The following is a 24,630-nucleotide window of genomic DNA, read 5'->3' on the forward strand; positions in this document are numbered from 1 at the left end:
ACATAATACAACCCAGTTTATCAGTGGGCAGGCCAAGTTGCTCACAGCGGATTGGTGAATCCAGGCAAACACAATGGTTAAAACAGCTGTTTCTCAAATGCAACCACTGTGGCCACATGCAGCCACCAGAGGCTTTTCTTGGGGCCACAGACTCCTGGGCTGTGATGGGAGGAGGGCAAAGTAGAGCCCCCCCCCCCCCCCTCTGCTGCTCCTGGATGCTGGGGCCAGCAGCAAGGGTTGCCCCTCCCGAGACATCTGGGGCACAGCGCTGGACGAGCAGGCAGCCAGGGAGTTCCCCACCTCCCCAGCAGTGGTGGGACTCAGGCTTTGGGCTTCAAACCCTCGGGTGGCAGGGCAGCAGGCTCTGGCCACGGGGCTTCGGGCTCCATCCACATGGATTCAGGTTCCATCCCTGGACCCTGTCCTCTAGCCGCGGGGCTTCAGGCTCCAGTCCCCCTCCCCTGGCCCCCACTGCCTACCCCAACCCTCCATCTAGGGCTTAATTTGGCCCCAGGCTTGCCAGGGCTGAGTAATGTCTGCTGTGAAAAGTGATACCTGCATGTTTGTTAATAGCACTTTTCACAACAGACTTACTAGCTAGCAATACATCAATTACAACGATTTGGACATGTCTATGTGCATATGTATTTGGTTTTCCTAAAGCAAATCAAGTATTTTAGGGAAAAAATGTGAGAGCGGCCACCGGCAAGAGTTGGTGGCTGCACTCTGAGGCCACCAAAACATTTGTCCTGAGAACCCCTGGGTTAGAGGATGTAGGTTACAGCGTACCGTCATGCAGGCAGCACATCTAGCATGTTGGGCAAGGGATGGATTTCAGTTCATAAGCCCTAGTTATGGGAAGGAGAACCAGCAGCAGCATCTGATTGTTTTATGAGACAGATCAGGGCTCATCATAAACCAGGGCTAAGAGAGAGATCTCCAGAAAGGATCTGAAGAGAATCAGAGTGTGACAGCTGGGTCTGACGGACCGAGCACAGGCCTGGGAGTAAGGATGTTTGCATGGCAGGAGGCACATGTCACCCTAAACCTCAGAAATCTTCATGGCTATTTCAGAAACTTCCTTCTTCCATGTCAAGACTCTCCCAGCACCTATCTCTGTGTGTTCTCTCTGCCCCTCGTGCGAGTGGTCTTGCCTACACTGAACTTGTTTGCACTGGTGCAAAACCCCTGTGTAGAATCATTACACCAGTGTAAACCGTGCCAGCTACAGCACTGTACCGTGGCAAGTCACGGCTAACACGAGTGCCGCATGTCTGTGTTAGTGAGTTGCATTGGTGAAGCCATAACAAGGAACAACTCCAGGGTTCGATTCTCAGCTGGTATAAATCAGTTGCAGCCTCATTGACTTCTCTGGAGCTAGACTGATTACACTGGCTAATTATCTGGACCACTGAGTTCAGTGGGATTGCACCGATTTATGCCGGCTGGGGATCTGGTCGCATTCAATTCAATGGAGCGGCACCAATTCACATCAGCTGAGGAGCTGGCCCCAAGAGCAGACCCAGCGTGCGCCACAAGGCTAGGGTGACCAGATGTCCTGATTTTATAGGGACAGTCCCGATTTTGGGGTCTTTTTCTGATCTAGGCTCCTATTTTCCCAGTTGCTGTCTGGTCACCCTACACAAGGCAGAAATTGATTCCCTCTTCAAAGGCCAGTGTTTTTAATAATATTCATCCCCATCAGATTACATTTTTATTTCAGTGACATTCCGAAATGGGATCGAATTTTAGAACAATTTCTATTAGTAAGGAACTGGACACTGACTGGCTGTAAGTGACAAACTGCTTCTTGGGCCAGCCCACGTGAGCCGTCCTAGCAGCCACTTGGTTCTGGGACGTGTAACTTCCTGCGTCAAGGCTGAATTTCTAAGCACCATGTTGCCACTTGCTGTTCCGTTCTGTATAGGTCTTTTTACCACGCTCATCACGGTGGTATCCAAGCGCCTTCCAGTGGTGCCTGGAGCCAGGAGCAGCACCAGGGTTTTTGCCGCCCTAGGCGGCAACACTCCTCCTCTGAGCATTCAGGGGGCCTGGGGTCTTCGGCAGCGGGGGTCCTTCCGCTCCGCGTCTTCGGGGCACTTCGGCGGCGGGGGTCCTTCCGCTCCGCGTCTTCGGGGCACTTCGGCGGCGGGTCCCGGAGCGAGTGAAGGACCTGCCGCCGAAGATCCAGAGCGGAAGGACCCCCCGCTGCCGAATTTCCGCCGAGGGCGGCAAAATGCCACCCCCCAAATCCTGCCGCCTAGGGTCGCCTAGTGGAAGCGCCGGCCCTGCCTGGAGCCACAGGACTAACATTTGCCATGTGTCTGTTCTCTCATTCTCTCTCACTTCCTTGTCACTTCTATTTAGCAAATGGGGCTCGAATTAGGAACTGGGTTTTGCCTGGCTTTACGTGACAAAACGCTTGTTGGGTCAACCCTGCTGACACATCCCTGTGTCGTCAAGACTGTTCTGAAGAAGCGGGGCCACATCACCCCCTGACCAGATGCTTTACTCCTAAGTACTACACAACCGCCCCACTTCCATTTCGCAAACGGTGCTTGACTAAGGATGAAGCTGAGTTTTGACTGGCTGTAGGTGACAAAATGCTTCTTGGACTGTACGTGACGCCCCTACAGCCACCAGCCTCTTCTGAAGGAGGTGGGGCACATCACTCCCTGACCCAAAGCATTTCTTTGTGAAAAGTGATGGCCCGGGTCACCAGCCTCTCTCCGCTTCCCCCCACATGGAGGAACTGGAGCAGCAAACAGGATCGTTTCAGAAGGTGAAGCACCCAAGAGTCCTAAAAGAATTGGTCAAGGAGCTCTCCAGCCCACCCATGTTAATCTCTAATCAATCTTGGAATACCGGGGAAATCCCAGAAGACGGGTAGGGTGCTAATGTTACCCATATTCAAAAAGGGCAAGCGGGATGACCCGGATAACTAGTGTAGTACTCTTGTTCTTTTTGCGGATACAGACTAACACGGCTGCTACTCTGAAACCTAAAATTCAATCACATTTATTATGGTGAATTTCTAAAAATTTAACCTTACATTGATTAAATGTTATTTGGTCTTTGAATGTTGTCAGGAACCAAAGCAGCGGGGGCCAGCTCCTGCCGGGCTCCCTGACTAACCTGGCTGGTAGACAAGAACAACGAGCTTGGGACATCCCCTGACTGGCTGCTGGTTTAGCAGCTCTACTCATAAACCCGACACCCAGATCAGTGGCTGCTCAACGCGTCCCATGCCTGTAACTCTACTTGCTTCCAGTCCCTGCTCCAGCTTGGTTCCTGAACCTGCTCTGCTCCAGCCCCCCTGGTTCCTGAACCTGCTCTGCTCCAGCCCCCCTTCCACTCCGGATTCTGATTTCTGGAGTCAATCCTCGGCTCCACCTCTGGTTTACCTTCTGGTTCCGGCACTCAGCTTCTGTCTGTCCAGTACTGATCCCTCGGCTCATTCCTGGACTCTGCTCTAACTGGCAGGCCAAACTCTCATTTCAGCCACTCAGCCTGACCACCCATGGCCTGGTTGGCGACAGATATGGAACTGGGAACTAGGAATAAGGAACCAAGTTCAACCCAGTGCCTGAGAGGGAGTATGTGTTCTGTGCTCCCAGGGGAGGCAAAAGTCACCCAGACAGAAGGCCCACTCCTCCTGGAGATACACGAACAGTCACATGTGACATCCAGAGCTGATTGACCTCACGCTGTTCCACTCCCAGCATGTGTGACCCAGGCTGTCTGCCTCCCTGGAGCAATAGTTTGGGACTGATCCAACGAGCTGATTAAAGGGGTACTGGTGCCCTCAGCTGGAAATCTAGTCAGTTTCAAAGAGAGGCAAACGCAGGTCCTACACCTGCCCTTCCCTTGCCAATTTCAGTGGGTTTTGCCACCATGTTTTATTAATGTGTTAAATAACATTTCCAGCGTTGCCAACTCTCTCACTATTTGGTGTTGGATTTTTTACTTATTTTTTTTAAAAGCTCCAGCTGCTGGAGTCCCGTGAGTATGACAATCTCGACTTTCCTCAAAAAATAAAGAGGGGGGAAAAAGTAAGTTTCTAGTCCTCGTTTTTATGGAGAAAAGCTTGAAAATGTGGCACATGGTTGGCACGATAGAAATAACAATTAATTCAAATAATTAATTAGCAGAGCACAGGAGCCCAAGTTGCACATTTCACATCCAATACCAGATCCCACAAGGACGGGGGTGCTTGGCCGCAGAGGTTTCATTGATGTCTCTGGAGAGAACCGTAGTCACTTGCACTTACCTCCCCAGAGATGACCAATTATTCAAGCTTTGCTGAGTTCCTCTTCCCCTAGGCAGCCCGGTTCTGTCAGCAGTGTACATACAACAGGCCACACTTGGGTCTCTGCTACAGGAGATGAACAGGGACATAGAACAGAATCTGAGCCTGTGAGTCCATTACTTTCCGTCCTTCTCTTCTTTCCAGTTTGACCCATTATTATGTGTAATGCAGGAGCACCTGGGAGCCCCAATTACGGAGCACGATCCCCATCTGTGCAGACACGGAACAAAAAGATGCTCCCTCCTGGACTGCTCTAGCTAGAGAGATTTGTTCTTCCCTGCTAAGTCCTGTTCTTTGAAAGGACCCAGCTGCCAGCGCTGAACAGCGGGAGGCAGAGAGCAGAGCGAGATGTCGAGAGGAAGGCTGGCCTAGTGGTTACAGCGGGGAGCAGAGCTCAGGGGACGGGGATCCAAGTCGTGGCTGTGCCACTGATTTGCTCTGCAAGCCGGGGTAAGTCACGTCATGGTGTGGCAGCTTCCCCAGCTGTAAAATGGGGATAGCCCAGTTATTCAGGGACTTATATGGCCCCTGTCGCCCTTTTGGGGTAGGGAAGTGTGAGGGGCTGTCCCTAAGGACAGAGGAAGACTGTGGGGGGGGGGGGAGAACCCTCTCATCCAGAGCAGCATCATACAAGGACCATGTCTCCATCAAAGATGCAGTCCCTTTCCATGAGTCTAAACTGCTCCAACAGCGACCCCTCCTGATGGGATTTCAGAGATTGCCTGGCCTCTGACCACAGCACCGGCACCAGGCACAGCTCCCTCTGCTGTTCTCTGGGCTCCCGAACGTAGGCCACATTTGGACGTATATAATCCACGGTCTTGTCTCAGCATCACCAGGGCCCGGACACTCAGGGCACACGGAGGTCTGGTCTACACTACAGACCCGTACTGGTGCAACTACATCACTCAGGGCTGAAATCCACACCCCCAGTGATGCAGTTATACCGACCTAAGCCCTTTGCAGACATAGCTGTGGAACTAGGGGTGGTGGAGGTGCTGCTGCACCCTCTGGTTTGAAGTGGTTTCCATTATATGCAGGGTTTACAGTTTGGTTCAATGGCTCTCAGCCCCCCCATTCTACACATTGTTCCAGTCCCCCAGCGCCGTGTCGGCAGGAGAGGCTCTCGGGGAAGAGTGTCTCTCCCGTCATCTTGAGCGTCTTCATTAAAGTGCCACCAGGGTGCACCTGCGCCGATGCACCATTTTAAGTGTAGACGGACCCTAAGGCTGAAATGATTCCGCTGAACGTTCGGATCAGACTGTCCTCGCACCGTTGCTTTTTTGTCGGCGGTCACAGAGCCTGGTATAAATGAACGTCACGCGCCCCTGCCCCTTAAGTGAAGACACAGGGTGACCATTTTACAAGATAAAAATAAGTCCCTCACTAAAATTTGCCCCCTTTGGGGGGGGAGAGGGGAGTTTGGCCAGGGAGTCTAATCATAGAGTTCTTGCGGAATGTGGGAGAGAAATTCTTTCAGCTACCATGGTGGTGGCTCCCAGGTAAACACCTAGAGAACCAAAAGTCTGAGAAAGGAAGAGATGAGAGAGAGGAAGCAAGAAAAAGGAGAGAGAAGAAGGTGGGAAAGGAGAAGCAGGGCGGCCTAGTCGATATGGCGCTGGAAGGGGAGCTATAGATGTCTAGCTTGGCCACTAACCTGCTGGGTGAAGTCACTTCTCTTCTCTGCACCTGTTTCCTCTCCCAGCTGTTTGGCCATTTAGACTGTAAGCTCTTTGGGGCCAGGACTGTCTCTTACTTTGTGTCCATACAGCGCCTGGCGCCTGTCCGGTAAGGTGACCAGATAGCAAGTGTGAAGAATCAGGAGGGGGGATGGGGGGGCAATAGGTGCCTACATAAGACAAAGCCCTGAATATAGGGACTGTCCCTATAAAATCAGGGCATCTGGTCACCCTACCGTCTGGGCCTCTAGGTGCTACCATCATAAAATACCAAGAGTCAAGAAAAAGTTTTCCTTGCTGGTCAGAAATTGAAACTGGGAAGAGGCTGAAGTGTTGAACCCAAAGACATCAATTCCGGAGAGAGAGTCACCAACTTCTCTAGCGCGCAGAGGGGAACCCAGGGCCTGAACAACGTCAGGAAACGCACAGATTTTTCCATGGTTTCATTGCCCCTTCTTGTCAATGGGTGGCAGCAGAGTTCACCTAGAGCAGCGGGTCTCAAACTTTTTTGGTCATGGCCCCCTTATAGACTCATAGACTTTAAGGTCAGAAGGGACCATTATGATCATCTGGTCTGACCCCCTGCATGCTGCAGGCCATAAAACCGTCCCTACCCCTTCCCTGGACTCTGCTGTTGAAGTCCCCAATCCTGTTTTTAGTGACTGCAATCCTTCTTTGGGTCTGCAATAGTTTATGCAAACAAACACACACACACACACACCCCGCCACACAAGTATATCAACATGCAACCCTCACGCAATATTACCAACAGGCCAGGCATTGATTCAAACAGCGCCAGCGCGCCATTGTAATAAGCGCAAACGCCAAACTGCGATTGTGGTCGATGCTAACAGTGAAATGTGCACACCGGAAATGTGCACACCGGGTCGTAGCCAACGGATTAATGCACCGATGGCAAAGACTTTGTATAATGCTAGGCAAGCGTCACAGAAATCCGTCACAACGCACAGAGCCAGCCGAGGACCTGATGCCTCTGGAGGAATCGGCTTTGCCAGTTATTCATTGCCGTGGGTAAAATGTGCGCAGTATGTTTCCCCACCCCCGCCAAAGCTTCTTATGCCCCCACCCCAAATACATTCTGTGCCCCCCAGTTTGAGACCCTCTGACCTAAAGAGACCGGCCCCGCTTAGCCCTGCCATCGGTGGGTTAATAATGCCGAGAGGCTCCAACTTGGCGCTTTTGTCTCCCGTGAGACCACTTTTAACTGCAGCAGATACGCAACCTAGCATCACTCCACAGGCAGACTCCTCATCTTGCTCCATGCAACTAGAGCCTTTCAGCCACTCGGCCCAATCCTTCAGTCCCTACTCAGGCAACCGACTGCAGTGGGCAGTTTGCCTGATAACTGGAGGATCAAGCCCTTAAATTGCACTGACCGGGACCAGTTCTTGGTTACGCTAGGGCAGGGGCTTAAAGTGGGTGGGAAGGGCCCCTGAGAATACTCCTTGTGCTTTGTGCTGGGGGCTTCCCTGCTCCGTGGCTGGTGTAGAACGGGAGTAAGGGCTCTATACCACCTCTGCTCCCAGCAGACAGAGCGGATATGTGCAGCCACAGAGCATTGCCAGGGTCTATGGGGGGCATGGGAAGCAGAGCATAAGGTACAACAGCCCGGAGGCTGCTCTAGCATGCACCAGGGGTCAAGAAGTGCCTTGAACAACCCCATAACTCAGGGAGTGCAGAGATGGCTTAAAGCCACCTTAACAACACCCTGCAGCCCTGTCCCAAGCACAGGAATGGAGGAACTGAGACTCAAACCCACAACCCAGCCATACCTCATCAGGCAACGTGAAACACGCAGGCAGGGCCGGCTCTGGTTTTTTTGCTGCCCCCCCCCCCCCCCCCCGCGGGGAGCGCGGCAGGGGAGGGCACAGAGCCCGACCGCGGGCCCACTCTCACCGACCGGCCGGAGTGCTGGGGGGAGGGCGGCGAGCCCGCCGCGGCTCCGCTCTCCCCGGCGGCCGGAGCGCTGGGAGGAGGGCGGCGAGCCCAGTCGCGGCCCCACTCTCGGGCCGGAGCACCGCGCTGCCCCCCTCCAGGTGCCGCCCCAAGCACATGCTTGGTGGGCTGGTGCCTGGAGCCGGCCCTGCACGCAGGCATACCAGCTGACTACTTCTCTCCCAGTAGTCACCCTATAGCCTCACCATCCCAGAGCACCTCCTTCTGGCAAGACCCAGTGTTGCAGCCCCTCCGCCTCTCCCTCCTCCTCTGGTGGTCTGGGTCTCTCCAGCCAGGTCACACTAAGAGTCCCATGCCTTCTGGGAGAACAACGTCCAAACTCCAACTCTTCTAGGCGCAATCCTCTTCATCCCTCTCAAACGATCTGGCCTTCTTCCCTGCAGTCTCCTCTCCCAGGCCTGCTTTAGGAGTGGCCTTGTCTCCAGCTGTCCTCACCCTGCGGGACTGTCCCAGGGCACAAGCGCCTTCCTGTAGGCCCCTCCGCAGTTCCTTTCCCAGAGAGCGGAAATCCCCAACTACCTCTCTCCTGGGTCTTTGCGCTCTCTTGCCCTACAAGTTTGGTTCTCCCCCACTGGCTCTAATCCTTAATTTCCTGCCTCCCCTCCAGGGGCCACAGAATGGGTTAATTGGGCCCGATCTTGCAAGGTGTGGCTTGCCCTCTCCCCGCACTGCGGTCAGCAAGAATGGACCCAGGAAACTGTCATACGATGCTGGCACTGCCTCCTATCTCTGACAGCGGCAAGTTCCAAGATGCTTTAGAGGAAGATACAAGAACCCTGTTACTGCAGGATAACCTGCCCGGGGACTTACCTGCTGAGTGATCACAGTCAGAATTTCCTTGTGCTGTGAAGTGTGAGGGTTTCTATCCCTCTCTCGGTTATTTCAAACATTTACTATTGTAACCCTGGATTTTCCGTCCCCGTGTCTCTAACCCCTCTTTTAATATCGCTAAACTCTTGGCTTTAATGCCACAGCACAGCAATGAGTTCCACAGGCTAACGGTACCTGACGGCACGCGCGTGGTGGCCAGGCGGGACCTCTCAGGACCTGCTCACAGAACTATGCCCTCGCTCAGCCACTCAGCAGGTGCAGTTAGGCAAAGATTTTGCAAGATAATCTGATGTGTTAGGTACCATAAAACACGCTGCTTCTAGGAAACCAGAGGGGGGGTGGTACTGTGGTTACGGCACTGGGCTGCACTGCAGGGGAGGAATAATATTGATTTGTGTTACTGTAGCACCTAGGAGCCCTAGTGGTGGAGCAGGACCCCCCCGTTGTCGGCGTTGTACAAGCACAGAACAAAAAGACAGTCCCTGCCCCAAGGTTTGATTCCCTCCTCTGCCATTGATGTTCTCTGTGACCTTGGTCAAGTCACTTCATCTCCCTGGGCCTGAGTTCCCATCCGTAAAACGGGGGTTGGGGGATAAATACATTATACAAATAAAGCTTGTAAGGCACCCTGGCACTAGAGGCCAGGTAAGTATAATAAATAGGGGGATGTTCAAAAGCACAAAGGATGATTTGGTGCCTGATTCCCATTGAAAGAGAGCAGGAGTTGGGGCGTAATTCTCCTTTGTGTCTTTGAAAATTTCCCCTATAATCTCTCCTGGCTTTAGTTCCTATCTGGAAAACGGGGCTAATGAAACTCCCAGGGAAAGCTCATCTCAAAGGGCCAGAGAGAGAGATCTGGCCCCCCTGCAAACAGTGATCACAACCGTTTTTTCCCTCCCCACTTAAAAAAAAAATAAAAGTCAGACCTCTAAAAACAAAACAAGAAAAGAGGAATCAAGCTGCTTTTGTCTCTCTTTCTGCACATTTGCCTTTTCCTGTGAAGTGTTTGCAGGTTAGCCTGACACGCCAATCAGGAAATTAGTTTGCATCACATGCTTCAGCCCTGACAGTTAAGCAGCGAGCTAATGTGGTTGAACTGTTAAGGGAGTCGCGCCTGAGCTGGGCAGGCTGCAGCTACCCTGGGCACCTACGCAAGGATTGAGATCAAGACTTGGTGGATGGAAATAGAGAGAAAGAGAAAGTGAACCCCAGCTGGGAGCTAAGAGACGGGGGATCGTCTGGGGTGGGACGCAACGAAGACCTCGCTCTATCTTTGGGAAAGATGTTTTCAAGGAAGAAACGCGAGCTAATGAAAACTCCCTCAATATCTAAGAAGACCAGGGCAGGAAGCCCCATACCGCAAACCCCATCTGTAAGTAACACTGCATCCTCTTTCCTCTGATCAATGCAAATGTGAACGGCTAAGATGCAATGGGAGGGAGGGTGGCTCTGAAAATTACCAACCTTTAGGGCAGGGGTGGTGGGAGGAAGAGGAGGAGGGGGGGAAGATACCTGAGGCAATCGTTTCTCTGTTTAGAAGTTGGCTTTGAAAAGGAGAGAAGATGTGATTAAATGGAGGGGGGGGATCAGGTGGAAGGACGAGAGACATTAAGCAGCAGCGATTGGGAGCGACGCGCGGGAAATGATTATTAATGGGAGAGCCGGGTCGGATTTGGCATTCGCGTCTATGGAAGGCAACTTTGCATCAGCAAAGCGGCTGGGCCAGGTGGGCCAGAGGGAATGAGATCAAAGCCGGAGAAGGAGGAAGACAAGAGCTCACCTTTATTTACATTATAGAGAACAGAAATCAGAGTTTGGGGGAGGCGATCGGGGGTCACCGGCCTCCTGCGAGCCAGGCCCGGCTCTGGAAGGAGGGAGCAAAGCGAGGACGGATGTTTTTTAAAGCAGGCAAAAAGGGAAGCTCCCAGCTTCATCTTCCTGCTGCTTTGGAAACAGCTGTGGTTGAGACACACACCCTGACCCACCTCAGCCCCTCCTTAGAAACAGACTCAATTTAAAATATAGATTCTCTGCAGAAGGAATGGGGTGGGTCCCAAAGCCGTCGAAAACCATCCAGCAGCTTCTTAAAGGGCAGTGGCTGTGTTTGCTCCTCCTTCCCCATCCTTCTTTCCGGGCCAGTTCTTGGGGGTTTGTGGATGGGTCCAGCCCATAGGCCCCTTGTGGGTAAGATCAGAGGATGCTGAGCAAACGCACGGCTGGGAAGAGCAGCTACAGCCCGTACTCTGTAGGGCTCAGGAGAATGGCGAAGAAACACGGCTCACGTGAGCATGCCCTGGACTCCTTCTCCTACAGACCAAAGGTGTGGCTGAAGGTAGGTGGGAACCCAAGCTCAAATTCTGCTTTCTGCTTCTGTCCATGCAACTCCAGCCAGGGGGCAACAGGGAAAGAGAGAGAATCCAGCCCCATGATTTCAACTAGAACCCCTCCAGCCTCCTGGCCAAGTCTGGGTGGCATAATAAAGCTGCCACCAGACGGGGAACACACCACCCTGCACTTGCCAAAGCAACAGAGTTCAGAGCCCACGGAGCCAATAGCTGGTAACGTCAGAGGGGGCTGCAAGGGTGTAATCACGTCTCACTCCTGGCTAGGGGTTCGCGGGGGGCTGAAGATTCCTCTCGGCTCAGTTTGCCTGTTTATCCTTCTGGGATCTTGGAACTCACAGTCACCACCAGCCTCCTGGGGGTTCATTTATCATTTTTTGTCTCTAATTGAGCCTCGTGCGAAGGCCGGTGCCAGGTTTGAGAGCGAAGGGCCCTATTTATCCTCCGAGCAGCCGGAGCAAAGGCAGTTGAAGCTTCCTCACAGCCCTGCCCTGGAGGGACCATCTCTAGGGGAGAGGAGAGGGCAGCCCTCACGCTCATCCAGTTCCTGGGCTCGCAGCTGACGCTGCCACCACGAGGCCCAGTGGCCGCCAGCTGGGGTGGGTTTTGTCACGCTGGTTGAGAACTGGGCTGAGACCCACCAGACTCATTTCACGCACAGGCTGCCGAACAGCCGTCTGATAGGAACTACTGAACGCAGCGTGGATCTGAATCACTGGCTTAGAGGTGGACGACGCCACCAAGTCCCTGAGCCATGCAGTCCCTTATGGGTAGCTCTAGAAAGTCCTTGATCAGACAGTGGTTTCATGGGCTCTCCTAGGTAACTCCTGCTTTCCTTTTGTGTTGTGCTAAATAATGCGCCTTTGGCCAGAGAGAAGGCATCGTCAGCTAGGCTGGCTGGTCCTTTCCTTTCTGTAATTGAAACTGTTTCTGTTATCAGCCCTGGTTTCTGATGCAACTCTACCCACAAACCAGACATGGTTGGCACGGAGTGGCTCATGGGTCTCCAGTCCACGGGAATGCCCTCCTATGACTTCTATGTTTATTCCAGCCTTCTCCTGTCACTGGCTTTGAAAGACCAGGTGTCTTCCCAGTACAGATACGCTGACAGGGCATTTCACATGCAAAACCTGTAGAATAGGAAATTCCTGATAAAAGACGTAAGGGAAACGTATCAAGCCAAATTCTGCCGTTATTTACATGTACTGGACTCCCTGGAAGTCAATGGGACTGCATGGGAAGAACTCAAAGTTGTCCCTGGCCCATCACAAGCTCTTCCTTCAGCAGCTACACACAATAGGCCTGAGTCGTCCTGAATTTGACCTGAAATCCCCCGCAGGAAGCCAACAAATCTTCTTTGAGTTGAGCATGGAAAAGCTCCCGTGGGGATCCGGCTGTTGAACCATCGTGGGGTGACACTGTCACGACAATGTCACGTCGCGTTACATCCCAGCATGGTGTCTTCATCCCAGTGTGAGATCACGGCACACCACCTAAGGGGGACACCCTAGCCTGAAGGCAATGTCTGTCCTCTTGCACCCCCAGCTGTGCCCAGGAGTTTGGAGAACATACTCTGAACTCTCGGCTTCTCCATGATCTCCTGGCTTTGGTCAGTTTGCACCAGCCATACTCTTTAACGGCATGTGTGCATGATTACGATACAGTGTCACATGCTCTGGATCCGAGGCCAGACTCAAAGCCAAGGCGGAGGAAAGTTCTCCAAATCCATGAACAGAATAACCTGCTCTAAGTCGACGTTGGCACTGGGCGTCCAATGGAACCTCGCGTGACATACAATGACCTATTGTCAATCTACGCGGCAGAGGACAACCCAATATAACGTGGCATAGGGCGGTTAACACTGTAATTGCACATGGCAAAAGGGGCCATGGTGCAGAGAGAGACACCAAAAGAGACAGTGGAGGAGAGATCACCAGTAACTGATATAAGCCAGGCAGCCAGCAGGGACATGGAAGAAACCAGCTCATAGTGATCAGAGAGAACAGTCTGTGGTTTCTGAGTTGATGACTGATGCTTGTGAAAGGTCCAACATCAAGGGCTGTTTACGTGTTGAAAGCCTGGGGGGAAGGTCTTAGGCAACTGAGACTGTTAAGGCCACATCATATTTTCACCCCTGCGGCATGTTGCTTCTTGAGCTCCTGGGGGGGTTTCCAGCGGTGCAGGGACTGAGGTTATAAAGCTCTGTGCCTGGCTGTCGCTGTGTGGTCCAGAGCAATGGATGAAGGACGCAAGTGGATCAGTACCTCAGGGTCTGGCCTAGTGGCACTCTATAAATCTAGAACTCTTTGGAACCTCATCCCAGTCTGGGCAGCACCTCCAGAAGGGAGACGCTGGGACAGATAGCGAGCTAAATTGTAGCCAGTGTTTCTACAACGCTTCCTACAGCGCCTCCCTGCTGGGCGGGCTGGGTCAGGAACAGCACAGCTTTCACGACTTGTTAAGCCAGTGATACTCAGAGGACGGCTTGTGAGCTGCGAGGGACTCTTTAGCGTGTCTCCTGCAGCTCTGTGCAGCAAGTGATATTGAAACGCAGCGAGATTTAATTATTAACCAATCTAAGTTATTAACCGATCAGGATGCTTTTACGGTGTTATTAACCAATTAAGTTAACTTATTTGCTGCGAGAATAATATATATAAAATATTTCCCCTGCCATACTGTTTAAATAGGAATAGCACTAGAGACAATGAAACATTGAATTCACCCTCCTGTGGCTCTTTTGGGTAACGTTGATCCCTGATTTGGCTCCTGAACTCCTGAGGTCTGAGGAGACTTGTATTAGTGCTAGTGGGATCCAGACTGTCTTGTTCCAAGAATTCGGCAATCATTTTGTTGTATCGAACTCATAATTCATCTTTGTTCAGTCATTTTGTGGTTCACGGGGGGTCTACCCCCACTGTTGACCTGAATTCTCACTGATGTCAGTGGGAGTTCCACACACAGGGCAACGAATGCAGCTCTTACAGCTCTGAGAGGTGAATTATTTAAACCTGCCAACTTTTATTCGCAATTCGGTCATTTTCCTCTCCCCAGCTGGGTCACTGTCTTCAGCTTCGGGGATTGTCCCTCAATTGCCGGAGGAAATGTTCCTTCAATTCCTTAAACCTCTTCTTGTTATGAAATGCAAACTCTATGGCCACCTTAATTGATGATAAGACCGTGATCTCATTTACCCGGGTGAAAATTCAGAGTAACCCCTCAGGTTTCAGTGCAGGAGTTACACCAGGGTTGCTGGAATCAGAATCTGGCCCATTAACTCATTAAATCTCATAGCCTCCTTGTAAAAGGTTCCTAAGTGGGGAAACTGAGGCACGGAGAGATGAAGTGACTTGCTCAAGGTCACAAAGAAAGTCAGCGGCAGAGCTAGGAGGTCCTGACTCCCAGTGCCCTTCTGTAACAACTACCCATAGTCCAATCTCAGGACTAGGGATAGAACCCAGGAGTCCTGTCGCCCAGCCCTCACCCTGGCTTTACCCACTAGACCCCACTCCTCTTCTAGAGTTGGAGCTAGAACCCAAAAGTCCTGGCTCCCTGTCCCCTGCTCTCACCCCTGCACTCCCTCCCCTAATGAAGATGACGGTTCATAAGTGTGAGGACAGCCTTGGTAAGGCCTGTGGGACTGGTTCCTCCCCACTGGCTCTGGGAGGGTTGGAAGCCCCTTCCCTCTGGCCCGTTACACCCTCACTCATGTTCTTGTCCCATCAGGAGCTGCCACGGAAGGACGGCCTGGAAGCGCCGAATTCCAGCCTGGTGGACCTGTCCATGTCCAGCGCCAAGCTCAGCTGTAGCCCCAGCACGGTGGGCACTCTCAAGCGCCCCACCAGCCTGAGCCGGCATGCCAGCGCTGCTGGCTTCCCTCTGTCCCCTGCGGGCACACGGGGCATCGCCAAGGGACAGAAGACCCCTGCCGCTTACAGCCCCATCGAGAGTGGGGAGGGGACTTTCATCGATGTGGAGGACATCTCGCAGCTCCTGGCCGATGTGGCCCGGTTTGCTGAGGGTTTGGAGAAGCTGAGAGACGTGGTCCTCAGAGACGGTAAGTGCTCACCACCACCTGGGACTTGCGGAACGTAAAGGCCTGAACAGGGGTTTCCATCGTGTCTGGTAAAGAGGGGCAGGGGCTGATGGGATAGAACGGAAGGCCCCGGGGAGCTCCTTGGCTCTGAAAGGGACCCTTGTGCCCTGCAATGCCCCCTGCTGCAGGCAGGCCAGCAGAAGGCAGCCTAAGGCAGAGAGATAGCCTGGAGCCTCGGATTTTCAGCCACGGCCTCTGATTTCTGGGTGCTCCCATTTTGGGATGCTTGATTTGAGCCACCCTGGGACAGATTTCCCAGTGGCAGCACCCAGTGACCTCAATTGGCGCTAAGCCCCTCGGACAATAAGGCCCAGGACTGAGAATGTACCCCTCAAAATCAGAGAAGGCTTTGAAAATCAGGGCCTTGCCCTGTTTGCATGGGGGGGGGGCTGGCAGAGGGGACACTGGCTGATTTGCCTTTGGCAACAAGACCCCTGCAGCCGGCACTTACCCACCCCATAGAAACAGGCCCATGGGTTTGGTGGCCTGGTGCATGCATCGGGGCTGATCCATGCCATGCTCTGGCCTCCTGGATCCGACGTCAGCACTGGTCTTGTGCTCTGCTGCTCCCTGCGCCAGTCACACAGCTATGAATCACCCACATGGGTCACGGCTGCCTGTGGCTGACGTGCTGGAAATGCCCGACCCCCCCTCCCAGACGCTTGAGCTCGATTCACCCTCCTGAGTGCTGGGGATTGAGGAAGATGATTCTGCAGGGTGGGAGAAGACAGGCTGTTTGCAGGACATGGGCATCAAACCCTCTGTGAGCCCCTGAGCTCACAGGGGATAACGTCAAAGAAATAATCCCGATGAGATCTCGCCTCCTTGGTGCCAGGCAGCCTGCCTGCCAATACTTCCTCTCACCCTCGAACCTGGGCAGTCTCACGCAGGCATGCCAGTGGGACGCAGGAGCTCTGGCATTCTAATCCTGGCTCTGACACTGAGCCCCTGAAAACGCCATTCTCCTGCTCTGGGCCTCAGTTTCCTCAGTAATATTACTCACTTACCTACTTCCCACGCGTGTTGTGAGGATTAACGACCGTAAGAGACTTTGGAAATGGAAAGGGTTATCCAAGTGCTACTTAATATTATCCCTGTTCCAGCCTTGGGAGATCCCAAAGCACTTGACAAGAATTACAAACTGATCACACGGAGCTAGGGACAAAATACTGGTGCCGAGAGAGGTGCTGGTCTAGCAATGTAGGCTGGGAGCCAGCAGCTGCCGAGTTCTGATTTCTAGCTCTTTTCTGATCTCCGCTGCACCTCGTGTCATCATGTAGCCCTGTGCAAAGGGGCCGTAAGATGTTCCCAGAGCAGAATTCTCTGCTCCCTCACGCAGGTGGGAACATGAAACAACCCCACCCGGGCCTGATTCCCCTCTCACAGCCGTCAGCGTAAACCAGGAGCAATTCCACTGAACTGAGTGGAACGACCCGGCCAGAAAGCTGGGGCGAGGAGACTCAGAAGCACTTGCAGCAAAATGGGGGTGACGCTGACCCACCTCCTGGGGCTCATGTTTGGCTCAATGAACCCCAACTCCATAGTGCTAATTAGGAAGGTATCCTGGATTCATCCCCCACAGAGAACTCCCAATGAGCCCCGCCCTACTGAAATCAATGGAGTCTCATCCCTACCTGTGCTCAGGCGTGTCGTGTGATCCAAGCTTCACGGAGGGGATTGGGCTGGGGGAACTGGGCCCCAGCAGTGGTGCACTGCCAGGGGCCACAGGAGGTGTGATTTTTAATATCCTGGGAATGCCCCTCAGCTGCTCTCCCTAGCCAGCTGCACTGGTTCTGCTAACAGTTGTGCTGTAATAAGTTACGGTCATTTTGCCTTGATAGATTGGGGGGGGCATAATCTAGCCCCCCAGCGAGCGTGAGCCAAAACTTCTAATTGCTCATCTGATCTCCAGAGACTGTGTCACTTCTCAGGGGAATGCAGCCACCTCTGGGGTGGAAGGGACACATGCAGGCTGGCCCCAACAGAGTGGGGGAGGCAGAGCAGTGACTGGGGCAGCTGTGAAGAGGAGAAGGGGGGAGGGAGCAGAGAGCCAACAGGCTAGAAAAGCAGCAGGCCGGGTCAGGCAGCACCTGCAGTTGAGGGTGGTAATGGGCAAGGGAAGGGGGGTGAGAGTCCTCTCCCCCACTGGCCACTCCGTGGCACTGATCGGACGCCTGCGTCCAAAGATGCACGGCTATCGGGGAGAGAGAGGGGTGGCTTCATGGGAGAAAAAGGCCGTGCATGGGGGTGATTCCAGAGAGGAAGGGGTCCCGTATGGATCGGACAGCTGGGAGGTGGTGGAGACACCCCGAGTGGGAGAGCAGAAAGCCTGTCCCTGCAGCATCCTGGGGGGGCTTCGCTCAGGAACCGGGCCCGACCTCCCCACGGTGGCCATGCAACTGCTTTGCTCCAGCCTTTCCTCTCGGCCCTGGAGCCGAGCAGTGGCAGCTGCCACGCGAGGCGAGGAAGAGGGGTAAGAGGCTGAGCAGGGGAGGGGGATCTGGGACAGGATAACATGACTTCCTGCCTGCAAGCTATTTTCATCTGCCTGCCTTTCCTGTTTACTGCAGCGCCAGCGATGGCTGGTGGCACCCAGATAAAGCCCTTGGAGTGGCACTGTGCACATTCCTCGCCTCTCCCCGAGCCCCATTCGCCCCGGGAACGAACCTGGGTTCCCAAAGGCCACTCTCTTCTTTACCAGGAGGCCAGGCTGGGGCGGGAAGTGGCCCTGCAGTCTCTGCCCTGTCCCTTTAAGAGGCTTCTCTCTCTATAGGAGACAAAGGAAACTGTATATTTCCCGCACCCCTGGCTCGGGTGGGGCCCAGCTGTGGGGTCACATGATGACTTGTTTTTTCACTGCCAGCCATGCAAACATGTTGACTGCGGTCCCTGTTCCAGTGGAAAACACCAGTGCGAGGCCCCAGTGTGTAACATGGGGCGTGAGTATCCACAGGGAGGGGGGTGCAGCGACCCAGGATTCAATTCTGAAAGGGGTGGGGAGGAACCTTGGGTCCGGGTCTCTCGCACCAAGGTTTGATTTTGGACCCCGTATCCAGATGAAAGTCCACCTTGAAGTGTGACTCACCTTGGATCCCCTGCTCGGCCAGCCCTGCGTGGTCCTGGTCACAACTGAATACGGTTGCTTAGGGCATTTGGACCCTGGCACGGTGGTTGGAGTGGGAGCCTGGTTCTGTACTGGGTCAGTGGGAGAAAAAAAATCCACGGGCCAAACTCTATGGAGCTGCATTGTTAGGCTATTGATCTGGGGGAGAGGGGATGGAAGGTGAAGGTTAAGTAGCTTTTGCAGAGTTAGTCAAAAACTGGGATTTCCATTCTGCAAGAAATGCCAACGTTTGGGGGGAGGGGAAATTGTTCTGAAACAGAATGGCATTTCAAAATTTCCGGCAACACCCCCCCTATTGTTTTGGGTCAATCGAGTTGTTTTGGCTGGTTTTTGACTTCTAATTTTTTTTAATCATCTAAAATAAACTCCTGGATGAAAAACCATTTCAAAATGAAAATGTCAAAACGCTTCGTTTTGATCCCCCCACCCCGGGCAATGAAACTGAGTCGAAATCGACGTGTTCCCGCGAAAAGTTTGATTTCAACAAAGCGGGAACATATTCTGTGGGGAGATTTTCAACCAGCTCTTAAAGCCATGTGAGAGAGTGAAGGAAGGGAGAGAGACCGGGCTCAGGGGGACGCCGTGTGGGTTCTGGAGGAAGACTGAAGATGTTGAGGCAGGACCTGTGTGTGCATGAAGGGATGCAGCAATGGTTGTAGGGGATCGCACCATTTTGGTGGGTCCAGCTCTCCCATGATGTCTCTTTGTCTATCCCTGCTCAGCTGTGACACAGATCCCAGTTCTGTCCCTGCCCCCTGCCCCACCCGGCCTCTCTGCCTTCCATTCCGGATATAGCCTGGAAATGTAAGAGGAGACAGAGAATGCATGGGAAATCCCTTCCCCCTCTGACACTGAGATAGGGGCCTGGACGGAGGGTTTGCCCAGTCATAACAGTCACTTTTCTACCAGACTCCCTCTCTCCCTGATTTCTCTCCAAAGAAGGCTGCACCCTCCAGTCCCAGAGTCACTGACGCTGGGCTTAGTTCCTGGGCTTGTCAGTGCTGAGGTCACCCCATCTCCTAGCATCCAGGATTGGATTAAAGGGATCAGCCAGGCTAGACCTCACACCCCTTCCTTTCCTCCCTTATATGAAGCTGCTTCCCTACCTCCTAGCAGTGCCACTCACTCTGGGGCAATGCTGCCGTCCCACGCCCATGGCAACGCAGCTTAGAGTGCCCCACATAGGCCCATGTTCTCACCGGGGACAAATTCTGCTCTCAGTTGCACCTGTAGAAACCAGAGTGAGGTCAGTGGGGTTCCTTTGGATTTACACTGATGTAGCAGAGCAAAATTTCAGTGCAGCGAGCAGACCGATAACAGGAACAACACTGCTCACATATCACCTTTCGTCCAGGGATCTTAGAGCACTGTATGAACATTAATGAATACTCCCAGCACCCATGTAAGGTAGAAAAGCATGAATAATCCCGTGTTACAGATGGGGAAACTGAGGCACAGAGAAGGGACAATGACTTGCTCAAGGTCTTGCAGTTGCAGAACTGGGGAAGGAACCCAGGAATCCTGACTCCCAGTCCCCGCTGCTCTAATCAATCAAACTCCATTCCACAGCAGTGAATGGAACCCAGGATTTCTGAGTCCGGGTCCACTGCTCTAACCACTAGATCAGCTCACATTCCCCTGTCAGAGCTGGGAAGAGAGCCTGTCACTCGCGCTACACCTCTGTGCTTGGCATCTGAAGGAAAAGCAATGTATCTGTTTTCCCCTGGACATGCTGGTAGCTTCTGGAGCCCCAGGGGCAGAATTCTACTGCACCTTCTCAGTCTGTGATCACACACAGGGCTGATGGGGCAGAAACAAGGGATGCTGGTGAGCAGCTTTATCTGGAGAGTCGCAGAAGGGGCTGGTTTCCTGGGGAAGCTCCCAATATCCAACTTCCTTTCCTGCCAGTAAACAAACTCCGCAAGGACCCTGGAGCCAGTTCCCGTGCTCACTCAAAGAGTGAGCCGGGGTGTGCGTAGGGAGAGCAGCCCGCTTATTTGATGCATCTCCGATGGGTGGCTGAGAAAATCCACCCAGCAATCATCCTAAATGACAGCAATAATGGAAATTTGGCTGAGCAGGGAGGAGGCAACAAGAAGCCACTGGTCCCTCCGGGCTGCGTGGCAGGGAGTTCACATCCGGGCAGGGAATGAAAGGAAAGGAAATGAGGAGGAAATTCTCAAACTGCTTTCAAGGGAAACCGCCACCGAGGAAAAATCACTGAGGTCAAATGCCTCCCATCTCCCTCCTGCTGTCCCAGTCACACCACAGCCAGAAATAAACTCCCAGGGCCTGATTTTCCGTTGTCCTGCACCTGAGGTGTAAAAACCTCATGGCAAAGTGGGTGGCCCATGCTTTCAATGCCAGACCGGGAGCATTTAGCGTCCGCTTTGCACAGGTGCAAATGACTGTGCAGGGTCAGCTCCACAGACACTGGTTGTGTCAGCCAGACCCTCCCTCCCGGTGGGGATCTGTGCCTTGGGATACAGCGAACCACTGATGGAGACAGCCAAGACGTTCTCCATCTCCACCGACTACTGCAGTGTTGTTCCCTCTGGTCCATTCTCCTGGGCTGGGCTGGTTCAGAGCACCCCAAGCCATGGAGGGTTCCCAACACTTCCCTGTGGGGGCAGATCCACCTGTTTGGAGTCTATTTTTGTGACATTCCCTTGGGTCAATTTCTTCTCATTACTCTGCCTTTCCTTTCCCCTGTGGGGTTGGGAAGAGGTAGAGAGGCTGTTACTAGCTAGCAATGCAGTTAGTCCGTATATGCTCTCTATAGCACTTTTCATCTATAGGTCCCAAAGCAAGTCAGTATCTTGAACCTATTTGAAACTGAGGGAGAGGCTGTGTCCTGCCCACAGTCAGTCAGTGGTAGAGCTGGGACTAGAACCCAGGTCTCCTGTGCCCCAGTCCAGTTGTCTATCCACTAGGCCACAATGCTGCTACCAGGCATTTAGGTCTAGTGCAGTGTGTTCTAAACCCCAGCAGTCAGTCCGAAGGACAATGCTTTATGCTCCTCTCCTGCTTTCCAGCCAGAGGACTTACAGCATTGGCCAAAAGTAAGTATTGTTCCCATTTTTCCCGATGGGGAAACCTGAGGCACGGAGCAGTTAAGTGACTTGCTCAAGGTTACACAGAGAGTCAGTGCCGGAATTCAGGGGCCAGATCCGCAGCTTCATTGAAGTCAGCAAGGCTATGCTGATTTCTTGTATGCCCCCCATCACCCTAATAGCTGAGCCCTGCCCGATTCCCAGGCACCAACCACTCAACCACAGGCTCGAGAAGCTAGAGGGTTCGTCCCTCATGGAATTCCCAGTGCTATTCTGAAGCTCTTTATTCATCTCATCCCAGCACCCCAACTAAAATTCCCCCCCCGACACACACATTCCCCCCCAAGCCAGCCAGCCACTGAGTGTTACCAGACGGACCAGACTCATTTAACAAGCAGGGCACTCCCTGAAATCTCCTTGATCCGGCCTTATTGTCTTTCCTCTTCCTTAGGATGCTGCTCTGGCCTCAGGTCTTTAAACCCAGCCAGGGCTGGAATGCGGAGGGTCTGCCTTGGCACGGGCAGTTCTCAGGGAGGAGGGAAGATGGGTGATCAAACCGAGGCAGAAACAGGAAGCTGAAGGGGTGGGTTTTAATGGGCTTGGCGGGGACGGGGGCTTTGTATAGAATCACAGAGTCAAAGATCTGGAAGGGACCTCGAGAGGTCATCTAGTCCAGTCCCCTGCACTCATGGCAGGACTAAGTATTATCTGGACCAGGAATCGGCAACCCTTGGCACGCGGCTCACCAGGGTAAGGACCCTGGCAGGCCGGGCCGGTTTGGTTACCTTCTGCGTCTGCAGGTTCAGCCAATCGTGGCTCCCACTGGCTGCGGTTTGCCGTTCCAGGCCAATGGGGGCGGCGGGAAGCGGCGCTGGACGAGGGAGGTGCTGGCCGCTGCTTCCCGCCGACCCCATTGGCCTGGAGCGGCAAACCGTGGACAGTGGGAGCAGTGATCGCCCGAACCTGCGAACACGGCAGGTAAACAAACCGGCCTGGCCTGCCAGGGTACTTACCAGAGGTTGCCGATCCATGATCTAGACCATCCCTGACAGGTGTTTGTCCAACCTGCTCTTAAAAATCCCCAATGACGGAGATTCCACAACCTCCCTGGGCAATTTATTCCAGTGCTTAACCACCAGAATAAATTGCCTAGGGAGGCAATAATGTGTTAGTATGTAATGAGGGAGACTCACAATCCCACGCACCCATGTTAGTTGCTGCTGGCCGCTAGAGAAGGATGCCATCTGGAAGCGCCATTCGTCTGTTGAGCATAGGGATCTTATGTCCTGTTTTGGCCGGTACAGTCCCTTTTTTTAGCCCTGTCCTGGCCATCCTGACCTTTTGGGCAACAGTGAGCATTTGGCAAAAGCAAACGGGACAAATGCCCACTTTTGTCAAAAATGTGGGATGCAAAGGTATGTGCGGGGGGGGGGGGGGGAGTGAGCGGTGATGCCAGCCCCACGCGCGGGGCGGGGGGAGGCAGGGCTCCGGTGAGCAGCGATGCTGCAGGGCTCGGGTGAGCAGCGACGCCAGCCCCAGCCTTTGGGATATATGGTCACCCTAGTTGAGCATGAATGTGCCCGTTCCAACAGGGAGTGAGATGTGTTGGCCGGGACAGTCTAGGCAGCCTTCCCTAAGGGGGGGGATACTGGTACCATCCCATCAGCACAGCGGAACCCCCCATGGAACAGGAGCCTGGCTTGGGGTGACTGACAGGTGCTAAGCAGTCCAAGAGAGGGAGGAGGCTGGGAGAAGATACGGGCAGGCCAGAGGCACCGGCAGGGATCTTCCTGGGCGGGGATACGCTGGGCAGGCTGGAGACACTGGTGGGGAAGCCACCAGTAGAGAGATCGGAGGCAGTGATGTGACACAGAGCACTCCAGCGCCCCAGCAGGCACCAGGCCCTCGAGCACAGAGTAAATCTGGCTCCTTCCAAAGCTCCCACGGGATTAATCAGCCAGGAAAGGGGGCGTTCCGCCTGCCCTCCCACCACCCCGAGCAGACTGATCAAGATGAGCTGGGTGGAACGTGTTAGACTTCAGTTCAGATGGGGCGGCTCATTAGTGACATGGGTTCGGTAGGTTTCAGCCTCTCTTGGTCCCATAAAACCATTGCACAATTGGAAATGTCTGCTCAGAAGTAACTCCGTACTGTGACAATGGGTGCAGGGGCTGCCAGTCGGGGTTCCGGGGTGTTAGTACAGGTGGGGGAGCAGGACTGGAAGAGCAGAGGACGCTGCAGGTGAGGCTGAGGCCCAGGGACCAGGGGAATGGTCTGTGTGTGGGAGCTCGCCTTGCTATTACCCCGGTGCTCCTGTCCTACAGAGCGCCCTTCGCCAGCACAACGTTGACTTTACAGAATCAGGGCTGTAACGACCGCTTTGACCCCTCTCTGTTGCAGATCCCTTGGAGTCTCAACGGCCGCTAGCCCACGAGTGCCTGGGGGAAGCCCTGCGCATCCTCCGGCAGGTCATCTACAAGTACCCACTGCTCAACACCTTGGAGACCTTGACAGCCGCAGGAACCCTAATATCCAGGGTCAAAGGTCAGTCCACAGCACCTGTCTCCTGCTGGGTCATGAGCACAGAGCAGCCGCCACCTCAAAGGCTCAGCAATTCTGCTCACCCTTCGCTGCCTCCCTCCCCACTTGTCCCCAGCCACGCCCAGCACTTGGTATGGACTCACGGGCGTTGACCCTGTTCAGATCCAGCCTGGGCTGGAGGCAGATGGAAGCTGACCCCAAGGAAAGGCTCTTTGGGGTTGGGGTCGGGGCTGCATGGAATCAGAGCCTCAGTCCTTGGTTTGCAGACGTTCTTTGCATCCAAACCACAATCACAACCAGTGCCAGCCTACCCCTTGCTCGCACATGGAGCAGACAGCGGCCAAGGGCTGAACGGTTCTTTAGTCACCAGCCCCTGGCACGAGGGTGTTTCTGCCAGAGGAGGCTTGTTCATTACAGTCTGTTCTCGAGGGCTCGGGCCAGTCCACTTTAAAATGACTCCAGTGATCAAACTCCCACAGGGGAGAGGATCCCGCAGTCTGGTTGTCCTCCCCTCCCTGCCCCCCCGGGAACATTGCTGTGATATTCAGCCCACGATCCCCTCGCTTGCTCACGCCCTAATTCTCTTCATGCCCGCTGGCGCAAACCTTCATGAACCGACACAAAAGCCTCTGGGGGTCGCTAGCGTGACGCGTTCACTGGGCCAAATTCAGCACGTGG

The 24,630-nt window shown here is 53.8% G+C and overlaps 1 protein-coding gene across 2 annotated transcripts in view; it reads left to right on the forward strand.

The window, feature by feature from the left end:
* The first annotated feature begins 9,897 nt into the window (after window positions 1-9,897).
* The window catches only part of ARHGAP45 (Rho GTPase activating protein 45), a 44,685-nt gene continuing 29,952 nt past the window's right edge, over window positions 9,898-24,630 (forward strand). Inside the window, exons 1-3 of one of the 2 annotated variants that reach the window (XM_042861901.2) lie at window positions 9,898-10,168; window positions 14,865-15,195; window positions 23,812-23,955. In XM_042861901.2, coding sequence (XP_042717835.2) covers window positions 10,079-10,168; window positions 14,865-15,195; window positions 23,812-23,955 — 565 coding nt within the window. In that variant the 5' untranslated portion in view covers window positions 9,898-10,078. Of the gene's footprint in view, window positions 10,169-10,851; window positions 11,129-14,864; window positions 15,196-23,811; window positions 23,956-24,630 lie in introns of those variants that run through there. The other variant, XM_024105678.3, reaches the window with a different exon arrangement.

This window comes from Chrysemys picta, chromosome 25 (assembly GCF_011386835.1).
Source record: "Chrysemys picta bellii isolate R12L10 chromosome 25, ASM1138683v2, whole genome shotgun sequence".
NCBI classification, from domain to species: Eukaryota; Metazoa; Chordata; order Testudines; family Emydidae; genus Chrysemys; species Chrysemys picta.